Source organism: Spinacia oleracea, chromosome 1 (genome assembly GCF_020520425.1).
Source record: "Spinacia oleracea cultivar Varoflay chromosome 1, BTI_SOV_V1, whole genome shotgun sequence".
NCBI classification, from domain to species: domain Eukaryota; kingdom Viridiplantae; phylum Streptophyta; class Magnoliopsida; order Caryophyllales; family Amaranthaceae; genus Spinacia; species Spinacia oleracea.
The window spans coordinates 6,016,210-6,043,367 of NC_079487.1; the positions used below are offsets into that span (position 1 = coordinate 6,016,210).

Genomic DNA, 27,158 nt, shown 5'->3' on the forward strand with positions numbered 1-27,158 from the left:
CGCCGAGCAGTTGGGTCGTGGGCCTTGCTCGCTCGTCGCTGCTGTGCGCTATTGCTTGTTGTTGCGTGCTCGCGCCCAATGGGCTTGCCTTGCTTTCCTTGGCTCGCGAGCTTGCTGGCTCGTTGGGCCTTGCACGCTTACGTGCTTGGCTCGACGGGCCGGCAACTCCGATGCCCTTCGTATTCGCGATTTAATATATTTCCGATATATTATTTATCGTTTCGTATACGACGAATCACTGTCGTACGATACGATTTATTCGTGTCGCCCAGCTTACGAATATTCACAATACGATATACGATTCCGACAAAGGTCGTATCGTATAATACGTTTCCAACTAATTCCCGAAAAGCTATTAAATGAATTTCCGATTCATTTAATCCAGTGATCTGTTACGTGTCATTGGTGTGACCTTGTAGGTTCAGTCAAGAGTAAGTTGTGAGTTCAATATCCATTAGAACTCACTGATCGGAAGCATTGCTCCAGCTAGCTGTTCCGATCACTTGATCTCACTGAATTAATTGTTCGCAATTAATCTGAACCTTGGTATTAGACTTAATGCACCTTGGGTGAAGGACATATTTCCTTCAGCAGCAGCGCCCATGATGGGCCGCGGCTGCCAGCGCCTGCCTTGGGCCGAGCCGTGCACCAACGCCCATGTGGGCTGCGTGTGTGTGCAATACTACGTACGACCAATTCCTTGGTCACTTAGGATTACTTGATTAAATCGTTTTCTTAATTCTACACGAATTAAATGTTTTTGTGTTTGATTAAACATTAAATTCTAAAGAATTAATTTAACTAGAATTCTAATAGATTTAGTTATTTGAATCCTAGTAGAAATCTAAGTCCGTGATTTCCACCCTATAAATACGTGGTTCATAATCACAATTTATGTAACACCCCAAAATTAGGACCTTTTATATAATCAAAAACCTTGTTTTTATTTCATAAAACAATCGTCCAAACCTTGGGAGTGTCACTGCTACATTTATTCTCCGTAGAAAATAAATGCAAAGCTACAAAACAATTTAAAACCATTAAAGTCAAAATTAACTAAGTGGTCTAAAGGTGGCCAATAAAATATTACAACCAAATCCCATAAAAATAAATAACAAATCCAGCTTAGACTGAAATAGAAATTGTCTCTTGACTAGGTGGTTATTCTAAGCGTCTCCTCACTCGTAGCCAAGTACCTTTACCAACCTGCAAAAATAAATAGGAACACACAAGAGAGACGAACTCCCAAAAATCAGATAAATTGAGTAATTCGAACTTCATCCCGTAAAATAAATAATTTTAGTTTGAAAACATTTTGAGTATATAAAATAGGTAATTTAAACAACAAGTACCAATTTAATAATTCCATTATTAAACTTATCAAATAAGATCATTATTAATTAAGTGAGGGAAAGAGAACGCTAAGGTTACGCGTTGAAGGAAATAATGCCCTTGGTCCAAGTATGCATTTAATGTTAAGTCTAATAAATGCAGTTCAGTATTAATTAACAAGTTAATAATTCAGTGAGATCAAGTGAGCTGAATGCCTAGCTAGTGGCCGCTTCAGTTCAAGTGGATAATAATATTAATCCACAACTTACTCTTGACTGAACCCGTAGGGTCACACAAATAGTACGTAAACGGATCAAGTACTTAATGGCATTAAATACTCCATCTATGGATATTCAGAATCGACGGATCTTGGTTTCAGTGGGAGCTAAGATCGTCAAAGGCAAGTAAATGAATACTCCGGAAACGATGATATTGCCGAAAACGGAAATATGGATCGTATCGGAAATATAAATATTATCCAAGTCGTAGATGTTGCCGGAAGCGGAAACATGGTACGTATCGGAAAATATTATCGGAAATGGAAATATTGCAGGAATCGGAAATATTTTCGGAAACGGAAATATTGTCAGAATCAGAAATATTATCGGAATCGTAAAATAATTCCGGAAACGGAAATATTAAATATTTGTTCGAAACGGAAATTAATTACGGAATCGGAAATGTTAAATATTGTTCATATCGGAAATGAATTCCGGATTCGGGAATTTCATCGGAAGCGCATCGTACGAATTAGCATCGGACGAGACTTGCTAGACGAAGGACCAGCATGAAGCCAGGCCTGCGTCCAGCAAGCCATGCGCACCAACACACGCTGCCAAAGCCTCGCTAGGCCCAGCAAGGCATAGCGCGCGCATCATGGGCTGCGCTCATGGGCTGCAAGCTGTGCAGCTCGCGTGGGCCGCGAGGCTTGCGCGGGCTGTGCGATGCTCATGCTCGTGTGCGGTTGTGTGCGATACGTATCCTAAATGTATTGGAATTCGTTCTATGATTAAATCTTAATCCTAGTAGATAGAATTTATTTAATAGAGTCCTAAAGGGATTCTAATTAAACTAATTGGTATTCTAATAGGATTCTAAATCCTTTTCCATACTCTATAAATATGTGCCTAGGGTTACAAATTTATACACGAGATTTCAAGTATTCAAAACTAGGATTTTTAAGCAGAAAAATCAGTCAAAACTCTTGCCCTATTTAGCCGAAAATAATAGTACGTTAAGGGAGATTCTAGTTGGTCAATCTTAAGGCAGATCCGGACATGCTGTGGACTATCTACGGAGGGATGACACTTGGAGTCCTAAAGACTTGTTCTTGTTCGGTTCGGGCGCAGCTAGGGAGGGCACGCTACAAAGTGTATGCATCTAAATTATGCTATATGATTATGTGCAATTAATATGTATCCTGGCATCTAGGTTTTTCCGAATGATTTATGTTTTTCATATGTATGATAACTTAACAGTGGTATCAGAGCCTCTTATTATTTTCATAATCTAAATTGCATGACATGGTTAAATTTTACAAATTTGCAAAGAATTAAAAGGGGTGATTAATTTTCATAATTGTTAATTAATTGCAAATTGCGTTTATTTAATTATATGTACGCAGTTTTTCGGCAGTTTATTCGTTACTCATCCAAATCGAGTGATTTTTGTGTCAGTTCCGCATGTAAAAGGCATTCTAAAACTTTGACAAAATTATTATATTTTAGCCGAACCCAGAATTCCCAAATTCGAAGCCTAACTATGACTTTTCGGAGGTTTTAGTTTTTCGAACGCAAAAGTTTGTAAATTTAAGATGTTAAATTGAATATTTGCGATTCTTGTTGATAAATCTTGAGTTTTTGATTGACCTACGGTATATGTTTAACAACTTTGAATGCCTAGACTTGTTAATTATACAACCTAATTTGTAATTATGATTAATTTGTTGAAATTCGAATAATTTAGAATTGATTTGTTTTTCATAATTAATTAATAATTTAATTAGGTACCCATGATTAAAAACCATCATAAAAATTGTTAATTTATGATAAATTTTAAATTTTTATGACCTAGATTTGAATTCATGTTAATCGGAAATTAATTGATTAATAAATTTTCGATTTTTTGCCCTAAAATTATGAAATTAATATGTTTTATTAATTTGTCATAAATTTTAAATTAAAAATCTTAAATTTTTTTTATGAAAAACGCTCATGAATGTTGCACGCACAAAGCAATGGAAGCTACGTGTTACCCTTAAGGGGTGTTGTATAGTGCGGGCACGCGACGACGAGCAAGGGAGCTCGTCGCCCGTGCGGTACGAATGCAGCGAGCAACCAAGTCATGGTGCGTGCGCGAGGTGAGGAGCTTGGGCGTGTGTGATGTGTTGATGGGCGGTGGGCGAAGGGGCGTAGCACAAGGTCGAGGCGCGCGCGCGGGAGAGCGCAAGCTGGGTCGCCCAGCGAGCACTACTCCGCGCACCAACGAGCGTTGCCTCGCCACGAGGGACTGCTCGCGCCTAGCGCGCGATGCATCCCTTCGAGAGCTGCTGCGATGCATGCGGGCGAGCAGGCTGCGAGCAGGCTGTGCGCAAGCGTGGCTTGGCTTGCTGCGTTTGCGTGTGGCTGCTGCTGAAATTGTGCCATGGCCATGCGATCGGTCGTGCACACGATGGGGCTTGGGCGCAAGCCCAAGTGCTCGTCGTGTTACGATTGTCGCGTTTTAAATTTTAATTTGAGGTTTTCAGTTCAAGTAATTTTAATTAATTTTAAAATTAATAATTTAAATTGTTTTCTTGGATTTTAATTTTGAATATTATAATTATTATAAATTTTAATTTATTCTAATTATTTTACTAAAATTAAAAACCTTGAATTAATTTAAATTCGACTGAAAATAAATTAAATAAGTGGATTCAATTATAAATTTATATGAGCTTTAAATTTTAATTAAATTTGTATGTTTCCGGTTAGACTAGAAATACATTTTTATGTTTAAAATTAGTTAAGCATATGAATTTATTGGTTTAAGTGGGAGAAATTTTAGTCATAAACTCTTGATTAGGTCTACAAATCCTTTAAGGTTAAACAACTTGATTAGAATTAATAAGGACTGAATAATTGGTAGATTATTGGTGTCCTTGATTAATTGCTGCAAATATTTATGTGATGCATACAATGTGTTTTACTAACCAGCTATGTGGGCCATTCATGATAATGAATGGGTGAATGGTATATATTGTATATGTACTGTTTTGCAGGTTATGAAGTGACTAGTATGGCCCAAATAGGATAGAAAATATGGTCTGCGTACCATTAATTTGAATGTAATTGGTCTAATGCACCAAAATTTGTTTTTCAATTCAAATATGGTCTGCGTACCATCAAATAGTTGTAATTAGTTTAATTATAACTTATCCTGTTTGAAGAAAATGGTGCCTCCCACGGTGAAATTCAAGACGAAGTTTCCAACCATTTTCAAGACGGACTTTGAAGTTGAAGCTTCAAGATGAAGTCGGGCCATACTAGATCACACTTATCTTATGCATGCTTTAAGTTATTTATTGCTTTTAAATATGTCTTAAATATGCATGAGATTTTGGCTTGATTATGTTGCATGATTAAGGATTTTAGTTCACTTAAAATCTAACCAACATAGTAAGAGCCTTAAGTTCCAAAGCTTTAAAAATTGAGTTAAAAGGTGTCATGCCAAAATAACACTTACTTGGATAACCTTTACATCAATCTAGTAATAGTTTTACTCTCAGCGAGGTGTTACTTAGTGATCCTAAAGGGGTAAGGTACACAAACAATTGTGAGTACATGTTAGTTTTGGTGAAACTCAACGATATAAGTAAGGAGTCCTTTTATGTCGTGGAAAATCGATAGGTTTACCTAATAAGTTCTTAGACGTACCTATCAACCAACAGTAGTTTCTAGACTATTAGCAAAAGGCTTTTTCTTACCTAAAAGATTTTAGAATTGAGTCAAAATACATAATGTGCTTAATTCTTCAATGATTTAAGGATCTTGGAATCATTTTATTCACACCTTCCGGAACAATAAATTCGAATAAAATGTTAATGACTTGTTTAAATTGCATGAATGCTTTAATTTTCAAGTTATTACTCATGATAAATGTTTAGACTTTGCATGCTTCAATGTATGTTTTAATTATTGTTTATAATTGAGTATCTTGCACTGCAGTAAATCCTTTTAGAAAGGTAACAGTAAATTTCCTCGATCGGTAGTGAATCCAAGAACGATTCACGGAAATGAGAGAAAGTGAGCAATTTAAAATGAACGTTTCTTATAGCGACTTTTATGGTTGTTTTCGAATATCAAAGTCGAATGGCAAAGCGATTGGTGCTTGTGAATTCAAAATACAATGTAGTTTTGAGATCATAAAGCATTGAGTTTAAACGCTCAGCTTTACCAATGGTTAACAACCTAAAATCTTTTTTCCATTTAATTCTCGAATGAGTCTAGTCCCTAGACATTCGAATAGATCGATGCTTAGAGAACTTTAGAAGCTTCTGGTAAGATCATCTAGTTGAAACAAAATATTCAACATAAATAAAATGGTAAGAACTTTGATAGAGTGACATTGGACATGTCTAACAAAGTATAAAAGTCAACACTAGATAATTCAATTCTTAAGACTATAAGAAAGGGTACAAGAAATAGGAAAACAAGGAACAAATGAAAGGAATTTACGATTCCGTTTCTACCTATAAGTTTATGTTTAAAGAGAAGTGACCTATCCATCAAACTTCCTTAGTATCATATACCGCTTGAGGTTCTTACTTCGGTAATAACTCAAACAATGGAAGCTAGGCTACACTAATGGCCTACAAGTGGGAAATGAAGCATGGCAATGCTACATTAGTTGTAGGGTCATCTAGTTTGTTTTAAGACCTTTCAAGGCTGGAACTTAATGGCTATTTTGTTCCACAATCAGCATACCTAAATTTCTGTTTTCAAATAATGTTTGTTTGTTTATTTGAATGAAATGGTCAATTACGGGTTAAGTCAATATGCTTGATTAAAACAAACAACTCTTTAACAATAAAAACTTTACTGGGTTCAAATCATTCTCTTGATTTGAGTTCCACTAATCTTTGGCATTGTTGCTTAGACCATATCAACAAGTTAACATTCACAAGCTATATTTCGATGGACTTTTGAAAGTTGATTGATTTCTAGATCATTCAAGACAAGCTAGTCTTACTTGTTGAAAGTAACAAAAGATATGAACTATTGTTAGAACGCCTAGACAATAGAGTTCAAAGCTAAAGAAAGATTTTATGACTTTATTAGTTCACATGGACTTGAGTGAATATAGCTTTATTTACTCAAATGTGATATAAGTTTGAATCTGTTTGGCTAGTTCAAAGATTCAGAAGTATAAATCCACTTGGCAAGAAATCATAAAGATCTAGGTTAGATCATGACGATGTTGTAATTTCACGATCGAGCTCCATAAGATATGAAATATCTACTTTGGAATGATCAAAGTCAATTAGTACTTGATTCGATCAATGATGAATCATAAAGAATTTTCCTATAATTTCTAAAACAAAATGCTCAACTACCACCAAACTAAACCAAATTCGTCAAAGCTATTGAAAAGTAATTTCAGAATATCTTTTCATAATTATATATCTAAAGAGTTGAGCGCTAAACTCAGTGGGAGCTTAGTGTTTGTTATTCAACAAACTAAGGCCCAATTATAGATATATGTTTAATTGTGATTTATTCAAATGAGACACAAGGGTATTGTTTCTACCACGAATTTTGAGAACATAATGTTTGTTTGCTCGAAATGATGTCCTTTTTGAGATTCGTTTCCAAAATGACAAGTGGGATAAAATAGACCTCGAAAGTCTTCGAGGCAAACAACAAACATAAACGGACATTCCGGAGGCTTTTCGAAGTTCTTTAGAAAATCCGAACACGTATTCTTTAAGGACTTTAGAAGTGGCTTTTAAGAATTGACATCTCTTAGAAGACTTTACAAGTGCTTCAAGGAGAACGGAATATTCAAAGGACTTTCAAGTGGCTATTTATATTCTATTGTTTGATGTTCTATACCCAAGTAGGCATAGAGTTCAAGTCACTGAAACTATGAGATTCTTCTATTAGATAGTGAAGAAACATTGAGTTCAGGTCACTGAAGCTATGCGATTCTTCTATTAGATAGTAAAGAAACCTACAACTTGCAGTCAAACTATTATCATGTAGATTAATGAGTTTGTGACCTGTAAGAAAGCTATGACGAAACCCAGATTCCCTAAAATGGTTAGAGGCCATATATAGACTCAATGTTTAATTGGTTAAAGGCCATAAAAACATACTCAATGTTTTGATGACAAAATTAAAATTTTGTTGATTTGCAAGAATGATTTACATCTATTGGTTGCAAATTGGTTTTAAGGATAAAAACCATCAAACATGAAATTGTGTTCACACACAAGGCTAGATTAGTTGCTAAAGGTTACAAGCAAATTCACAGCGTGGATTGTGTTGAAACCTCATGCATAATCGTAATGCTCAAGTCTATAAATCAAGCAGTGATTGCATATTGGTACATATGGCAATTGGATGACAAAACGTATTCCTCAATCAAATGTTGGAAGAAACTATGTACATGGCATGTCATAGGATTTGTGGATCCAAATAATGCTTGAAATGAGTGCTAGCTTATGAAATCTAAGTACAGATTTAAGCAAGCAATTGGGAATTGGAACTGTATTTTAGTGAAGCTAATAAGTATTTTTGTTTCATAAAATATACATAAATCTTATAGATGTATAAGAAGTTTAGTGGGAGTACATAAAATTTAATTGGTCCTATGTGTATCACACACATATCTCTCTATTGTGAAATAACATTCAAATACTAAATGACTTAGGTTTGAAATTATTCATCAATGATGGACCATGGCGAAACTTAGTACATACTGGGTATTAAGATCTATTTACAAAGATCTTATAATATTGTTTTGATTAAGTAATGGCATTTACTAAATCAAACACGAAATACTCCATTGGAGATATTCGACCCATGTGAATAAATCTAAGTAAAGAATGTTTGAACTATGTATAAGCATTTACTAACTTAAACATCAAAGGATCTAAGTGAGATTCTTAACCTATATTATATGTCAAAGAATTTAGCTGGATTTAGTATCTACTGAAACTAGATAAGCTAAAGTTACATGAATAGAATTCAATTGGGAATTATTCTGCAAAATAATTTATCATGTATGATATAATATAAGGATCGGCAAAAATGTATCGTATGGCTTTAGGCATGACGAACATACACCAATCTCTATTGATCTAAGTGAAGATCAACTAGATTGAGATCAAGAATACTTGTGGTACTTGAAAAGGTACATAGGACTAGTTCTTGATTCAAGGAAATAAAGATATGCTAAATATTGATGCTACACGCATAAACACTGGCAAAGGATCAAGCAAGATCCCTTTGGAGTTAACCATTGGCAAGGACGAGCTATAGAGCATCGTGTTTTGAAATGGCAACATGGATTGGAGACCATGAGTTGTTGCGTGAGAAATTAAATATTAATTTCTATGTTCTAAGATATAGCTGGAAAGTCTTCCACATATCTGTGAACTGCTTGGATAAGAAAATCCAAACAAAGCATCACAAGCAACCTATACAGTTGAAGTAAAAGTACTTATTGCCTAAGAAGCAATGAAACATGGTTGTTTACGTTAAAGAGTTCTTCTCTGAACTTGGGTAGATCACATGTCTGCTGACTTAATGGTTCTTCATTGCAAAAATGCATAGAACCACTATTGAAGTAAGAAAGACTAGATCACATAATAAACAAACTCAAAAGATCTTATCATCATATCTCGAAGAACATTCGATGAAAGGGATATTAAGATTGGCAAAGCATGATAACTAAACCTATGCAACAAGTGAGAAACAACACTCACATTATAGCACTGGAAATCAAGCATAGCTTTGAATTCCATGAACTGTTTTAAACATGGGTTTGAGGCCCATGGTTGTAAAACATTGGGGTTGAACATTTATCATATATGAAATGTATTTTCATATTCCATTTAATCTTGGTTTAGTATTAAATGATGAGTCCCTTCAATTTGACGAAATATTCAAGATAGACTGTCAGGACCAGTCCTGTGACTAAGAAATGTCTATCAAGTGAACTTGAATGTCAAAAGATTGAAAATGGTCCCTGGTCAGAGTTTTCTATAAAGATAGACGCATAGAAAACGTTAGACGACTAGAATGCAAGATGACTAGTAGTTCTGTTTCTTGATCTATGTGGACATGGCAATGTCATAATCATTTGCATAGATACTTACTTTGGGAAGACTAGTATCGGACAGACCTATGAAACTTTACTGTAAGAGATGAAAATCTGTCATACATAAATTTCATTAAAATTATTAGACACTAATCCTCAATACCTGAGTGATTTGAGATTACTTGTTTGAGAACTGCTTACTTTGACGTTGTCAACCGTCGCACCGTAAAAGGAGGCTATAAAGGCAACGCTCAGGTAATCACCTATCAAACGAAGTCTAATCTCAAGATCGCAAGATTGGGATTGTCCTCCCATAAATCGGGATGAGATGCTGAAAGTTGTACAAGGCCACTCGGAGAGCTAGAAACTGTAAAATGCATGGCCGTGCTCAGATGAATCATAGGCTATGATTATCTGTTTATTTGATCAGTTGAACTCTGAAACCGAGAAACACCTCTGGACATAATAAGGATGACAACTCTCACCTTATGATCAAGAGCAAGCATCGAGCGACAAAGGAATTAGGAAATGCACACTTGTCCCTGAGGACAAGTGGGAGACTGAAGGAAATAATGCCCTTAGTCCAAGTATTCATTTAATGTTAAGTCTAATAAATGCGGTACAGTATTAATTAACAAGTTAATAATTCAAGGAGATCAAGTGAGCTGAATGCCTAGCTAGAGGCCGCTTCAGTTCAAGTGGAATTAATGATATTAATCCACAGCTTACTCTTGACTGAACCCGTAGGGTCACACAAATAGTACGTAAACGGATCAAGTATTTAATGGCATTAAATACTCCATCTATGGATATTCGGAATCGACTGATCTTGGTTTCAGTGGGAGCTAAGATCGTCAAAGGCAAGTAAATGAATACTCCGGAAACTATGATATTGCCGGAAACGGAAATATGGATCGTATCGGAAATATAAATATTATCCAAGTCGTAGATGTTGCAGGAAACGGAAACATGGTACGTATCAGAAAATATTATCGGAAACGGAAATATGGCCGGAATCGGAAATATTGCCGGAAACGGAAATATTGTCAGAATCGGAAATATTATCGGAATCGGAAAATAATTCCGGAAACGGAAATATTAAATATTTGTTCGAAACGGAAATTAATTCCGGAATCGGAAATGTTAATATTGTTCGTATCGGAAATGAATTCCGGATTCGAGAATTTAATCGGAAGCGCATCGTACGAATTAGCATCGGACGAGACTTGCTAGACAAAGGCCCAGCACGAAGCCAGGCCTGCGTCCAGTAAGCCATGCGCACCAACACACGCTGCCAAAGCCTCGTCAGGCCCAGCGTAAGGCCAGGCCCAGCAAGGCATGGCGCGCCCGCATCATGGGCTGCGCTCATGGGTTGCAAGCTGTGTAGCTCGCGTGGGCTGCGAGGCTTGCGCGGGCTGTGTGGTGCTCGTACTAGTGTGCGGTTGTGTTCGATACGAATCCTAAAGGTATTGCAATTCGTTCTATGATTAAATCCTAATCCTAGTAGATAGAATTTATTTAATAGAGTCATAAAGTGATTCTAATTAAACTAATTGGTATTCTAATAGGATTCTAAATCCTTTTCCATACTCTATAAATATGTGCCTAGGGTCAAAAATTTATACACGAGATTTCAAGTATTCCAAGCTAGGATTTTTAAGCAGAAAAATCAGTCAAAACTCTTGCCCTATTTAGCCGAAAATAATAGTACCTTAAGGGCGATTCTAGTTTGTCAATCTTAAGAAAATAGAGTATATATTGACGCTTTTTCTATGACGCTTTTATAAAGGGTCACAATATTTTTTTGGTCACGAAAACTAAATATGTATATAATGACGATTTTAGGTGTCTAAATAAATATTGGCCACAAAAAGAGTCACAATGTTACAAAAATAACCATTGCACGTGACCACGTGTTTAACTCCCGCTTATTTGGAGATTTCAGAAACCTCACGTATACACTACACGACACCCACGAAATTCTCAACCTCCTCCACTCTAACAACCGACTCGCTGCTCCCTCCTCTATTCTTCAGCAAAAAATCCCAGAAAATTCTCAAAAATTCCCCAGATATTCTCACCAAATTAACGATCTCCGATCCTCAACTCAAATTTCTCTCATTCCATTCCAGTATAAATGGGAAATCTGGAGAAGCCTACAATTGCAAGCTAATTCTCACTCCACCCTAAATTCATCTTTAATTTCAAGTTTCTTTGGATTTTCACGACTTGATTTCGTAATTGCAAGAATTCATTCGAACCCAATCGTAGAGCCGTAACAGAGCCATCGCAGAGCCATCGCAGAGCCATTGCAGAGCCATCGCAGATTTCACCGTTAAGTTCTTGATGTTATACCCGTATTTTATGTCAAGTTAATTGTAAATTACTTTTTGCAATTGAATTTTAGGGGAGAGGTGTCCATGAAAGTATGGGGTTAAGGACGAAGGGGATATTTTTATGAGAACCAGGGACACAAGAATTCTACATTTTTTTGGACCTTCGAATTTTAAGGGGCAGCATATTCTAATTAAAAATTCTGCAATTAGTTTGTGTTTTTATGTGAACTTCCATACTGAATTGAGTGAATTTCAATTCTTTTAGTTATACGGATTGGTTATGAATTCGTTGTCTAAGACACTTGATTTTGATTAAGAAATGGAAATTTAATTACTTATTGTTGAATGAGCATATTGAGTCAATGCAGTGTATCACAAATTGTATCACAAAGTAGGGTCTAAATGTTAACCTGAATGATCAATTTCTGAAAGATCATTTTTAGGATTTGTATGCTAATTGAGAACCTTTTAGGTGTTTGTGTACCTAGATGTTTCAAAGTGGTGTCAACAATCCATGGTAAAAGAAAAGGGTCAGTAAAAAATTATGTTTCTTGATGAAATATTATGGTAATTTTTTCAGCATTAATCCTAGTTGATGATGGCAGCATTGTAATTTTGAAAATCACATTTTCGTAGCACTACTTTATTTATATTTCAAGAGTGGTAAAACACACTCCTTAGTCTTTACATTCACATACTAGGAAATGGAAAAAAAAACAAAAAAAACAAAAAAAAACTACAGAGTGAAATCAAACATCACTCTTCCTGAATATACAATTTATTCATCTAACACCAGACTTCGAGCTACTATGAAACAACACTCTTCCTGAACCTACAATTTATTCATCAACTCATCAACACTAGCCTTCGAGCTATAGCTGGTAAAAGGAACTTGGATAGGTTTCTGTTCAATTAAGCAGGTAACAATGTAGGGAGTAACAATGTAGGGAGTAAGCTGGAATTTGCTTTTTTCTTGAGTGTCTAACACATTTAGAAAATTTCATTGATACCAAAATTTTGGTTGAAGCTGTTACATACATGATGGTTATTATGGTAGATTATTTGGTTCTTTTAGAATTAGGAATTGGATGTATTGTATGGTTTGGGTTTTTTTTCTGTGAACAATATAGCTTACCTGTTCAACGAGATTGAATCGTGTGACCCTTTTCTCAATACCCCAGTAATTCATAATCAACCTGGTTTTTAAAAGATTGTACTTCTGGAAAATGTGGATAATCTTATACCTAAAATCTCATCAGCCTATGCTAAGGAGAGACCTTTATTCATATCCAAATTCCACCTGAAACTTCTGGTGAAGCTCTTATAGCAACAGTTTGTTCTATTTATTGATATAGTTAGTTGACAGATTGGAGTTGAGTGGTTAAGATGTTTAGTGTAGGCCCTAGGGTGTTAGTTTTTCAGGGTGTTCAATTTGCAGTCTGGTTTTCAGTCTGTATCCTGTTGCAGTTCTGCTTTGTGCCTCCGCTTCTGGTTGTCTGTCTGCGTTTGTGCAGTTGTTTGGCCTGTTGTTTGAAGGGTTGCTGTTCTGCTCAGCCTGGTGTGTGGTCAGTGTGTGCAGCTACGTGTTGTGTGCTTACTGTAGTTGTAGTGTAGTTGTAGTGTACCAGTTGCTTGCTGCATTGTTGGTTGCTTTCTGATGCAGCTGCTGTTTTGTTTTGATGTTCTTTTGTGTTGTTCTCTTCTGCGTTTGGTTTCTCTCTTTGTGGTTGCTTTTGTGTTTTTAGCTTGCGATGCGGGTTTGTGCTCCCTTAGCTGTTTTTGTTTTGTTGTTTGTTTGTTTCAATTCTATTTGGCTTTTACCTTTTGGTAATAAAATATACCTTATTTACCAAAAAAATATAAATGCCTTGGTCTTAAAAAATATTTCCAGAATAGGGTTTGATTTTCCGTAGAGCTACAACATAATTATTCTACTCTGCCAAAGCCACAATAAAGGGTTGTGCATTGAATCTATACTGTCCAGGCTTTAATCAGTGTCCTAGTGGCTTCTTGATATCACAATTTATCTGCTAAAAAAAACTTTAATCAGGTCAATGGAATAAGAATCATGTAAAATCGGAAACCTGAATTTCACGCAGCGGTTTCCCTTTGGCGTCGAGGCCATAATGTCGAGAATAACTGGGTTTTGTAGTAGTGTGAACTGCTATTGCTTGCTGCTGTGAATCTGATCTGCTAATGATATGCTTTTTCTTCGATCTGATATTCTGTATCGTGATTTTCTGCCTAATCTACTGTCAATATGCTGTTCGTGTTTTATTCATTGTTTGCCTTTGTTAATTGTAGTTCTTTTGTTGTATTTTGTTTTTGATGTTTAGGTTGTTGGTTAGTTGGTGCAGTTGTTGGTTGATTGTTTAGAGTTCTTGAACACTTAGGTTTAGAGTTTGTTAAAGAGCTCTTCCATCAAAATTAATATAAAATTAAGGAGCTCTTAATTTGATTAATAAATTCTCAAGGTGAAATGAATTTGGTGTGGCAAATGTAGATCGAGATATAGGAAACTAGAAATTAAATTAAATGCCTAGAGTATGCGGCATTCTATGTTCATGTGTACGTACTTGGTTAGAGACAAAATTTATGATATCCTGGACACTAAGTCGTTCCTGGTGTTATTTTTAATTCGTGAAATTTTGTTTGAAGTATCTTTTTGCAGAAGCAGCGGAAGTTTTTGGACTTCAATTCAAGTGGCCACCGGTTTTAAGAGTTTTCCTGGAGTTTAGGATCTACTTTGTCCCGACATCTCCTTCCCAAGCGTTTTACAGGTGCTTATTGTTAAATTTGACATTCTTAAAATTATATAAAATTTGCCTTTATTTTCCTACTCGACTTGTGGTTGTGTAAATTATAAAATGATCAATTAATACGTATAATCAAACTAAAATTTGAGTGCAATGATTAGACTTATGACTTATTATTTTCTTTTAGCTTTTACCATCTTATTTATTTTATTGAAACTTTGGTGTTCATAAATTTGTGAAACTCGCATGCTTTATTTTCCTTGTTGAATTCATGAGAAGTTGAAAGTATCATCTTGTCTGCTAAACTCACATGCTTTATTTTCCTTGTTGAATTCATGTGAAGTTGAAAATATCACCTTGTTTGCTAAAAAAGAAATGATATGGAATTGAATGAAAGTAGTTTCTAGCAAGAAGATGAACATAGATACTGAATATTGGTAGAGTTGTGTATGGAGGTGTTTTGATTTTATATTCACTTGAATTAATCTCCTAAGTAAATAATTATTTTTAACTAGTTCCTATTTGAATTATATGTAATATCAAGGTTCTAAGAATGATCATAACGTTTATTTATAAGCAATTCCTATTATACGACGTATGATAATTATATATCTTATTACTATATTAATTCCATATAGATATGGATACAAGTTGGATCGATCTACCTATTGTCCACCCTAAGTATGTCGAGGGTTGTATGCAATCCATTGAGTTTGCTAAAGAAGATCTAGTCCATGGAAAAATTAGATGCCCTTGTAAGAATTGTAAGGTGGAGAAATGGTTCCCGGTAAATGTAGTAGAGGGACATATTTTGTTTAAGGGGTTTTATAAGTCGTATAAGAAATGGATCTTTCATGGTAAAGAGGATATGATTCATCGTGTGGTTGGTAGTGATGGAGGGAATACTAGTGAAGGATCCCTAAATAATGAAAGTGGGTTTGTTAGTCGAGATAATATGGGAGGACTACTAAGATCAGCTTTTAGTGTTAATACGTTTCCCAATTTCCCAACTTTTGAAACACGAGAGGATGATGAGTGGATTGAGGAGCGAGTGACCTATGAAAGTGATGCTAAATATGATGATTCTACGAAAGAGGAAGAGGCGAAGTATAAGAAGTTACTTGAAGCTTCTGAGGAGAAATTATATGAAGGGTGTACCAACTTTTCAAAGTTATCTTTTCTTTTACACTTGTTTCACTTGAAGTGTATGAATCATTGGTCCATTGAATCTTTCAATATGCTGTTGAAGCTAATTCTAAATGCGTTTCCCCAAATACTTGATTTTCCCTCATCCTTTTATTACAGTAAGAAAATGATAAAAGACTTGGGTCTTGGGTATGAAAAGATTGATGCTTGTCCGAATAATTGTATATTGTATTGGGGTGAATTTTTAGAGAAAGACAAGTGTCATGTTTGTGGTACATCGAGGTGGGCGAAAACTAAGGGTAAGGGTGGCATTACAAGTGATCAAGGTACGGATACTCATAAGAAGGGTGTGCCATCTAAGGTAATGCGATATTTCCCTCTTATCCCGAGGCTAAAAAGAATCTACATGTCACCAGAAACAGCAGAAGATATGAGATGGCATGATACAGAGCGATTGGGTGAAGATGATAAGAAGATTTTGAGGCATCCTTCAGATGCCTTAGCATGGAAGGCATTTGATGAGCGTCATAGAGATTTTGCATTAGACCCTCGTAGTGTTCGATTAGGTCTTGCGAGTGATGGGTTTAATCCTTATCGTTTAATGAACACCACTTATAGTACGTGGCCAGTGATGTTGATTCCTTATAATCTTCCACCATGGTTATGTATGAAACCATCTTCTTTCATTTTGTCCACACTTATTCCCGGAAAAGCAAGTCCTGGAAATGATATTGATGTGTATTTGCAGCCATTAGTGCATGAATTGAAATTGTTGTGGACTGGGGTTGAAGCTTTTGATGCTTTTGAAGGAAAGAAATTTAATTTGCGCGCGGCTTTGCTTTGGACTATTAATGACTTTCCTGGCTATGCAATGCTCTCTGGTTTGAGCACAAAAGGTTACAATGCATGTCCTATATGCATAGATTCCACGCCTTCTGATAGATTTGGGAACAAGATTTGTTATTGTAGCTATAGAAAATGGTTACCTTCAGATCACCCATATCGAATTCAGGGTGACAAATTTTGTGAGAAGTATGGAACTAATGAGTGGGGTTGTAATACCCCGAATTTTTAAAACTCGATTAATTATGCTTAAGTATTTTTATTTAGTTTAAAATCGTTTTCAATCCTAAATTCGAACTTTATTGTAATTAACGAAGTTTTATTTCGCTTGAATTTTTAATATTGTTACACGAATTACTATTTTTAGATTTTATAATTTAATTTCATATTTAAAAGCTTAATCTTAATATTTTCGGATTTTAAATAATTTCGAAACGTTCTTATCTTTATTCGAAAACTAAACTTATTTTACAAAAGTTTTATTTCACGATTTATTTTTTTCAGATTATATTAATCTCGTATTTTCGAGAATAATTACGTTTTAAATATTTCGTACGTTTTCGTTAACGACTTATTCGGAAAATAAATTCAATTACTTGCACGTTATAAATATTATTTTCGGAAATTAATTTAGTCAAGATCGTTATTTTAATTTTAGTTATTAGTAATTTAATTCTTAAAATTAGCCCAAAAATTACTAAACTACCCTTATTAGCACCTAAATGAAACAAAGTCAGCTTCTCTTTTCTCTTCTTCTTCCTCACGTCACTTTGGCCATGGAAATCAAAAGCTCCACTTTCTACTTGTCACCACCTCAAGGCAACTCAATCTACTTGTCACCACCATATTGCAATTCAAACCTTACTCATCAAACCTACTTGAATATCTGGAAATCTAGAACTAGAATAGCTCATCTTATTCATCAATTTCTTTGATTCAATCTCTTCCACTTGTCAATACAATCAAGCTGAGTTGTTGCATCTATGGAGCACCATAACAACTATAAATAGCTGCTCAACCATCCCAAATGAAACACAAATCAGATTAACCACTAATTCCTAATTCTCCATTAAAATTCCTTAAAATTAATTCAAGAAATTTCCACCACCACCACCACTTACTGCTGCCGCACCGTTCCACCGAAAACCACCACCATTGATCACCCAAATTACCCTCAGCCTCCGACCACCATCACCGCAACCTTTGCTCGCCTTCCTCCTCTCTCTCCGCGGTCCCCTCCCCTGCCTTCCTCTCTCCTCCGATCCCAGCAGCGAACACCACCAGTGTCGCTTGCAGGCATGCTCCGACCTCCCACCTTCGTCCAGTAATCTGGCCAAAATCCCCACCAACAGCCACCACTCTTTTTATTTCCTCCGTTCTTCGTGCGTCCCTTGCTGTTCCTCTGCTAACCTGCGTTCCAACATTACAGGGAGCAAGTTCTATTTGAACTTGGTTTCTTTTGTGCTATAAGTCAGCCCACTACTAGATGTTGGGCCAAGCTTGATTTATTTGGGTAAGTGTTTAATCAAATTGTTTTTATTTTTATCAATTTGTTTTACAAGCCTTAATGTTTAGTTAAATAATGACTTTCATTCTTCTTTAAACATTACCGTACTTAGTTATAATACTACTCCATACACTTTGTAAGATTTAAGCTGGTAGACATATCTCCTTGTTTTGGAAATTAATATTTCTTAAAAAGTATAGTTATTTTCTCGAAAACTAAAATATATGCATTTACCATTATTAATTTTACTCATTTACCTTGCTATATCCACTTTAATATAAAAAGAAGAAGAATCGGACTCGGAGCTCAGAAAGAACGAACCAAGGACAAAGCTTAACGTAACGCGGAATTAAGGTAACGACTATTACTAGTACCCGCAATTCCCTTATAAATGCGTTTATGAAATTACAATGTTATGATTTATTTATGAATTGAATATTTTGACATGTTTTATGAATTGCGGGAAATGAAATGTGATTTGATTGCATTATTTATTATAATATGATTGATTGAAATTCTTATCAAACGATCTTTATAAGAAACCATGAATGAAATGATGTTTATGCAATGCCATGAAAGAATTGATATATTTTTGATCCCAGGGTCTAAATGATGTTTTATCATGATCTCATGATCTAAAGGATTTATGTTACTTCAACTGAAGTAAAAAGGCTAAAATGTAAAATTAAACGAAACATGATAAATGAAAGTGAAATACCTAGTCCGTTTGGCAGTATATGTTCACAGGTTACGATTCTCGGTCATGCATGTACCCATGGGGCATCCGCCCATTGAGCCAAGGCTCTCATGTTTTCGGGCCAAGGCCCCATGTTTTATGGACAGCGGTCCATCGTGGAAGACGTTCCACCATGCCATACTTGCCACGGCTAGCATGTGCACCCAAAAGTTATGAATGAATTAAATAAAGGACTTTATAAAATGTTTTAAAGTATTCTATTCTCCCTGTGTTATTAAATAAAATGAATTGAAATGAATTTACGTTGCTAGAATAGTTCGTTACTGAGTCTTCGGCTCACCGTTTTGTTTTCTGTTTTAGGTACTGCGGGGATCAATGGAGACGAGTAGTGGCGAGGAATTTCACTTGAATAATATTCACTTAGTTTATGCTTAATGTTTTAATAGTTTAATTAAAGACTCTTAGTAAGTTATGTACTTTTATTTCGGTAATATAAAGGATTATTATAATATTTTTTGGGATTTAATAGCTTATGATTGATGGTTGCCTTGTAATTCCCAATAGGGAGTTACGGCAGGTAATGTCCCGACCAAATTAGGTTAATTCCGCTGCTAATTATGCTTTAATAATTGAATTAGAGGTCGGGGCGTTACAGGGGTAAAGCTCCATCTCGTCCTAGCGGGACTGATATATTGAGTGAACAAGAAAAAGTCGAGTATGTTAATGGAAAGTCGAAGGCACCACAGAAAAAGAGACAAAGAGGAGATAATGATAACAATGATGTCCAACATGAAAGTGCTTTTGGTACCAAGAGAAGCATATTCTTTGATTTGGTGTATTGGGAGCATAATCTTTTAAGGCATAATTTAGATGTAATGCACATTGAGAAAAATGTGTCTGAGAATATTTTGGGAACTCTTCTTAGTATGGATAAGAGTAGAGATAGTAGGGATGATCGAAAAGCTCTTGAAAAATGGAGAATAAAGCCTCACCTTTGGCTTAGTACTAATCCTAATGGAAGTGAATACATGCCTCCAGCTTCCTATTCTATGTCTACGGAGGAGAAAGAGAGGTTCTTAAATGTTCTGCAGAAACTTAAAGTTCCGGATGGATATGGATCCAACCTCTCTAGTTGTGTGAATATGAAGCAAAGAAAGTAGATTAACCTCAAAAGTCATGACAACCATGTTCTAATGCAAGATATCCTTCCTGTTGCCTTAAGAGCTTCTAACGCTACAAAAGTGATTGACTTGTTGGCTGGATTGTCTTCTTTTTTCAAGAGGTTGTGCTCTACTACTATTGATCCAGATGATTTAGATGATCTTCAAGATGGAATTATTTTAACTCTTTGTAAGTTGGAAATAGAGTTCCCGCCTTCATTTTTCACAATCATGGTCCATTTGTTGATTCACTTAGTGGATGAGGTTAAACTTGGTGGACCAGTGCAATACAGATGGATGTATCCCATTGAAAGGTTAATTGTCTTCCATGTCTTAATTATATTATTTTATTAAATATTTCACATTTATTATATTAAAAGTAAAAATATTTTATTTGAAAGGTACTTGTCCCATTTGAAATCACATGTAACCAATAAAGCCCAACCTGAAGGATCTATTGGGGAAGGCTTCCTTTTAGAGGAGACAATTAGGTTTTGTTCGAGATATCTTGAAGGTGTTAAGACCATCTTTAACATACCTACGAGGATGGATGATGAGATTTCAAATTCCAATGATTACTTGTTTAACACTGGTGGTCGAGTTGTTGGGAAGGAGGTCACCATTCGCCTTGATGACAAAAGCTTAAAACAAGCTCATCGCTACGTTTTACTTCACTCTGATGCGATCAAAGGGGATATGGAGTAAGTATTATGTTAGTTTTCCTATGAATTATCTGTTGTTGAAATAGATCATTCTAAGTTATTTCTTCTTACATGAAGTGAATTTTTAATGGAGAAGCGTCAAATGAACTCACAAAGTTCCGCCACGGAGAGTGATGAAAGCAACTGGATCATCAATGAATTCGGAGGGTGGTTGCAAAATAAGGTTACTTTTAAAATAAGTTCTTTTAATGTGAAATAAATACTTAGTTTTTTTTAAAAAAAAACAATGTATTTGATTTTACTATGTATCATCGTAGATACATTGCATAGATGCCACCACCGAAGATGAGAAACTAAGAAAAGCTTTAGCGGGTGGTTTGTATTGTTATGGTAGAAAATGAAAAGGATTCATCATCAATGGATTTAAATTCCTTTCCATGGATCGCGATTGTCGTCTGCTGACACAAAATTCTGGAATTATGGTTGAAGCAGATGGAGAGGCATATTTTGGAAAAGTGATGGATATCTATGAATTAAATTACTATGGAGCTTACAAAGTTGTATTGTTTTGTTGTGATTGGGTAGACATTCATAGGGGTGTAAGAACATATCCAAATGGCGACGTATGTGTCAATTTCTCGAAATTGATGCATACTGGCCGATTGTTGCAAGATGATCCATTTACATTCTCATCTCAAGCAAAACAAGTTTTTTACATAGATGAGATTCAAAAAGGATGGTTGCATGTTGTTAAGAATAAGCCTAGGGACTTGTTTGATTTAGGTGATTCTTTACCAGTAGAAGTAGAGGGAGTGGGTGGGTTAGATTGATCATGTTTATTTATTTTTTTATTTCTCTTTGTATTTGTATTTGTATTTGTATTCTATTGATTCCATCTATTGAATATTTTATTTTACTTTCAATCTAGTAATTACGTTATATGTGTTCTATCCTATGATGCATATTGCATTGTGTTTAGTAATATCATTTATTTTCTCTCGTGTCTTGTAAATTGAATATTGTATATTTTTCTTGCGGTTGATATGCTTGTGGTAGCTATACTTGATACTTTCAAACTGGACTGGAGTAAGAAGTGTTGGAGAAAGGCGAGTTCTGAATTAGATGACTATGTAGCATTCAAGATTTATACTATCTCCTAATTCTTGCTCTAACCATTATTCTTTACTTGTGTATGACAGGCTGTTGGCGATTCTGCGAAATTTATCCTTTTTATCAAGGAATTACTACGTCGTAGGATACAGGTTAGTGATGATTATTCCCTGTGTTCTGTGACTGTTTTGTGTAAGATATCAGCAGCTGATTGAGTGTTCAGAAATATAGACTAGACGACTAGATTAAGTGCTTTACAGTGTCTCCGTACCATTAGAATGTCTCATTTAATCTACAGTAGCTGCCATTCTCATGAAGATATAAATGAAAACATTTGTTATATTGTGTGATCCTCTTTTTTACTTGCGGAACTATGCTAGTTCTCTTTGGTTTTACCATTAATTATTTCTTTGTTTAGTTTTTATGCAAATTTCTGTGCACTCTTTCCTAAAAACATGATTTTTTTCCTGTTCCAGAAAATATTTAGCTTCTTTTTTAAGTAGTTGAAATTGTCTGCTTAATTTATCTACTTCCATGGTGTATCAAATCAATGCAAAACGGTTGAGATTACAGTCAGACTGAAACTCTGTTCCTTGCCTCTCCATAACCTGGTAAAACAAGGGAAAAGAACACCAAGTTTTAAAAGGTAATTATGTCGAAAACAGAGAAGATACAACCTAGAAGCTAAACCAAACTAGTCATATTGAGCTAAACAACTAAGAAAAAAATGTAGCATAGAAACTGAGACAGTAAAAAAAACTACGAGCATATTCCATCTTTGTTCCCTTTTCTGGCAGGGGGTGATTGAACAACTATTGTCACATAGAATTCTCTCTCTTAGCTTTGGGAAATGCAACAGTTCTCCTATCAGGATAAAACCCAACCCATACAACATCCTGGGAATCACAACTAAAATGTACCTTATTGCTAAAATGACTAACACTCTTTTACTTCCTCTTTATCATTACTTGCTACTGCAATCTCAGACTTAGGTAATCTGATTCCAGCTCTGTTGTCATCCAAGATTTATAATTCTTGAACAAGCAGTTACAACCAGCAATAAAAATTGTACGATAATTGAAGTGATGGAATCTAAAAATATAAAGAGGAGCTTTGCTCCATTGAACCTTCAAACATCTTTTCTTTGCTTGAGATACAAGTTTACATTTGCCCACTTGACTTAATATACCAGAGATCAAAACGAGCATCAGATCAATAAGTATAATAGCATGTATAGGATATGGCGTAATTATGCATAAAATCAGAGGTTCTTCTGAAACCAAGTAACCAGTATCCTATCATAAACTGCAGGATTTATGGATAGAGCTTGCTGCACGAATAAAGGTGAATGTTTCTTCAGCTGCAACTATATCCAGGGATGTAGTGCATAGTATGATACTAGTAGTTTGAGAGATACTACGGTTGACAATGGAAAAATATAACAAAAAAAAACTACAAATATGTGTTAGTCATTAGTCATTACTCTGTATAACTACTTGTAAAAATAATTGTCTCATAAAATTGTCAAAATCAGTTTTGTGGTTGGGGTAGTGAAGGTTGAGTGCTCGACTGAGAGTTGGGTTGTCGTGATTCTCTTGTTGGTGTCTTCCACCTCCTAGAACCAGTAGATGATGTTCTTGATGCAATGTCTGTTGCTCTGGCTATTGATGCTGCAACTTCAGCAATTTTTGCTGCTTTCTATGCCTTTTCAGCAGCTTTAGCCGCCTTTTCAGCAGCTTTTGCCGCCTTTGCTGCATTTGATTGATCTCTAACTCTAGGTTTTTTTGTCACAATTGGCTCATGTGTTTCTCTAATTTCCTTTCCGATCAGACCTCCCTTACAAGTCTTAGAATTGTGCCCAAAACAACCACACTTCTGACATTTCACAGTTTTTGATCTTTTCCCTGGTTGCTCTTCTTCTTCTTCTCTCCTTCTGTTTCTGCTAGGTCTTCCAACTCCCCTTTTCATTCTGGGTGGCTTGATTGATGGTAATTTCTAATTTTCATCGACCAAAAGCAACATGGTATCCTGATTTCAGTGAGTTAGCTGCTAAACAGCTAGAAAATCTTCCAATGCAAGGGCCTATGAGGGTTATACTTAAGAGTCTGGGTGGCAAAGGGAACAAAATCAACGTGGAGGCAGAAGAAACTATTACCTCATTAAAAGCAAAGGCTTCTAAAAAGCTTGGTGAGCCAGCTAATTTCAAAATCTATGCTTGTTTCAGGTTTTAGTTCCTGTAATTTTCAGATAAAATCCAAAATTAATAAGATATGAAACAATAATGTAAATGCATATAATAAATCAGTAAAAATTTAACATTTGATTTCCTTGAATAAAGTAAAATGCATTATATAGCAAACACTGTTGGGTTAGTGTCTTGTACCTTAGGTGCAATGTTAATGTTATGACTGGCTTGAGGGGAAAACCTAGGACTCCTGCTACATTGTAAGGTCTTGAATACAGAGTTAGGTGATTTTGGAGATGGTGGATATATGCCTTTTGTTGCCTGGTCACTCTCACTCACAAGGGATTTTCTTTGTGTAGCCAACATCATTTTTTCAGAAGCTTTTCTACGCTTAGTGTACTCCTCCTGTGAAATTTATCTAAAATCTACGTACATGATTCTATTTGTGTGCTTTTTCGCTTATTATTTTGAGTGATAGTTTAATTTCTCAGCTCACATTCTAGTTCTGAATTTCTGATAGAATAATTGTGTTTCTCACTTGCTCAACAGGAACTGAAAAAATGAGTTACAGGAGTAAAAGAACCTTCATAGCTACTGCTAGTGAAGACTCGAGCCTTGCTTCACCAAAGTCAGCCAAATCTTCTGATAAATCCACCCAAAAATGGGGGCCATTCTGCCCTTCAACACTTGGAGTGTCACAAACATTTGGATATATATCAGAACCCATCAAGCAATCCACAACTGTAAAAAAAGCCTACGTCTTCTACATCATCTCCGTCCATGGTTGCTCCAAAATCATACATACCTCCTCAATCTACTTCCATACCTTCAAAGCCCCAACTTCAAACATCATCAAAACCATCTTTTAGCCTATCACAACCATCCTCTAAACCATCGCAACACTCAATTTCATCCACTCTCACAGGAGCACCACAACCACAAAGAAAAACGGCTGAAAGTAGATGGTCGCGTGGCCCTTTATTTCCAAATCTCATTCAAATAGAAGCACAAAAAGAAGCAGAAAAAGAAGCACAGCATGCCAAGCCTCATAACGCTACCCAACAGCCTCATAAAGCTACTCATCAACCTCAGAAAGTTTCACAAAATTCTGTCAAAGCTACAAGTCTGCCTCACAAAGCTGTACAACAGCCAATTATGTCTTCTTTCACAGGTGCCAAACCATATTCAGAGAAAAAATCATTTGTTCCACCCATGGGATTAAAAAAACATGTGCTGTCACGACCTCCTCCTACACCATCACCATCAGACTCCATGACACGGAATAAAAATGGATATGGTGATCGGGTTTCTGTTCAGAGGCCTCCAACATACATGGATGTTAGTGCAAATACATCTCCCATGGAGCGATCTACTCCATCCTTTCATGTTGAGCGATCTACTCCATCCATTCAGGTTGAGACAGAACCAAATTACAGTTCTGATGAACCAGTCGAATCAGTTTCTGAAAGTGAAGAAGAATTGAACGAAGGAGATGGGGGAGAGACTAGTGTGAAAGCATCAAAACCTCGACACCGGATTGTAGTTGCAAATTGGCCGAAACGCGTAAAGTTTGATGACAAGGAAGAGGTTCTAGCTATAGGTAAAAACATATCTCTACATAAAAGATGCACCTTTTTTTTTATATATTGGTGATTCTATGTAATCGAGTTGTTTTTTTAATTATTACACGTAACTCTATATCTTTAAATCTGGCAGATGCTAATAGAAAACGCCATCTCGTGAAGGGTTCAGTCCAGCCTCGAGACGTTTGGACTGATGAAAAAGGATTCAGATACTATGTCAAGCTCAATGAATTCTGTCAACCTCTCCGAAAAGGTGGTTCCATCCTTGTGAGTTTCCTCAGTGATATTGCAAAAAAAGATTCATTGTGTCCAGTGGGAATCAAAACCTGGCGTGCTGTGAACAAGAAGTTAAAATCTAATATTGTTACAATGGTTCGAGTATGTAGATTATCGTTCTTAACCCTTTCATTCATGATCAACTAGTTGCGCATTTGTCAACCAATGAGATTATATTTTTACATATACTATGCATGGTAAGTATAAGCATGTGATGCTCTTGTAGCTCAGAATTTAATAGGAGGCAAATAAGGTTCGGAACTTAAATGAGACACCTAAGCTTAACAGCTCTGCACACACTTAGATCACTGACCAGGTCCGAATCTTTGTTCATCAGGGAGACACCTAAGCTAAACAGGTCTGCACACACTGAGATCACCGACAGGTCTGAATCCTTGTTCACCAGTGAGACACTCTGAGACATGAGAGGTTGTATCTGCCGGGCTTCTGTCAATAAGAACAAGATATTCACTAGGTTACGCTAGTCAACAACAATAAGAACAAGGTTTTCATTACATCATATACAAATCTAAGATAGCTTAGTTGCTCTGACTGGTTGCAAAGATATTCCTTCCGTAGGAAAAAACTGGTTTTACCATGGAAGCTTATTTTCTTTTACTTTCAGTATTACTTTGCGTAACAGAACATTAGAATGGGAATGAGAATTTATTCCTTACTACTATCAAAGAAAAATGATCGAACTCCCATTTAGGATTCCTTTACCCTCTTTACACTTTCTTAGTTCCTTTCCATTTCCCCTGAACAGACTGAAAAGGTCCTTAACAGTATTAATATCCAGGATTTCAGGCACATAACCATGGAGAGTAGGAGCAATGAGACAACTACTAATCACAACATACAGCCTTCCGGTCTAACAATATTTTCCTCCAGAAATATTTGACTTAAAGTTTCCATTCTCGAATAGTTAACAAACATCAAAACACTTCCATCTAAGTTAACCTATAATCAGCTAACAATATGTGCAATTCAGCACCATTTCTCAATCTCAAACACCCCACGGTAATATACTGAAACTCAATATTATTCAATTAAAATTTAAAACAGTAGCTTCTTCCTAGACCAAGTTCACAAACAACAATAAAGAACAATTTCTATATAAGAATGCTATACATCAAGCAAACAAAGCTGGTCAAATCTCAAGAAGACCGTAGCTCTTTTGAAGTAAACGAGGAGGAACCAGGGGCATCATAGTGTAGGGAGTTACAGAACTAGTCATAACATAACTAGTACATCCGTCCCT

General features: G+C 35.8%; 1 protein-coding gene across 1 annotated transcript in view; it reads left to right on the top strand.

Moving 5' to 3' along the window:
- LOC110778339 (uncharacterized) overlaps window positions 1–20,081 on the top strand; it is a 37,694-nt gene extending 17,613 nt beyond the window's left edge. The window contains exons 2-5 of the mRNA XM_056831343.1: window positions 13,440–13,537; window positions 13,636–13,729; window positions 15,367–16,906; window positions 19,577–20,081. Of these exons, the coding sequence (XP_056687321.1) occupies window positions 13,440–13,537; window positions 13,636–13,729; window positions 15,367–16,906; window positions 19,577–20,081 (2,237 nt within the window). The remainder of the gene's footprint in view (window positions 1–13,439; window positions 13,538–13,635; window positions 13,730–15,366; window positions 16,907–19,576) is intronic.
- The last annotated feature ends 7,077 nt before the right edge of the window (window positions 20,082–27,158 follow it).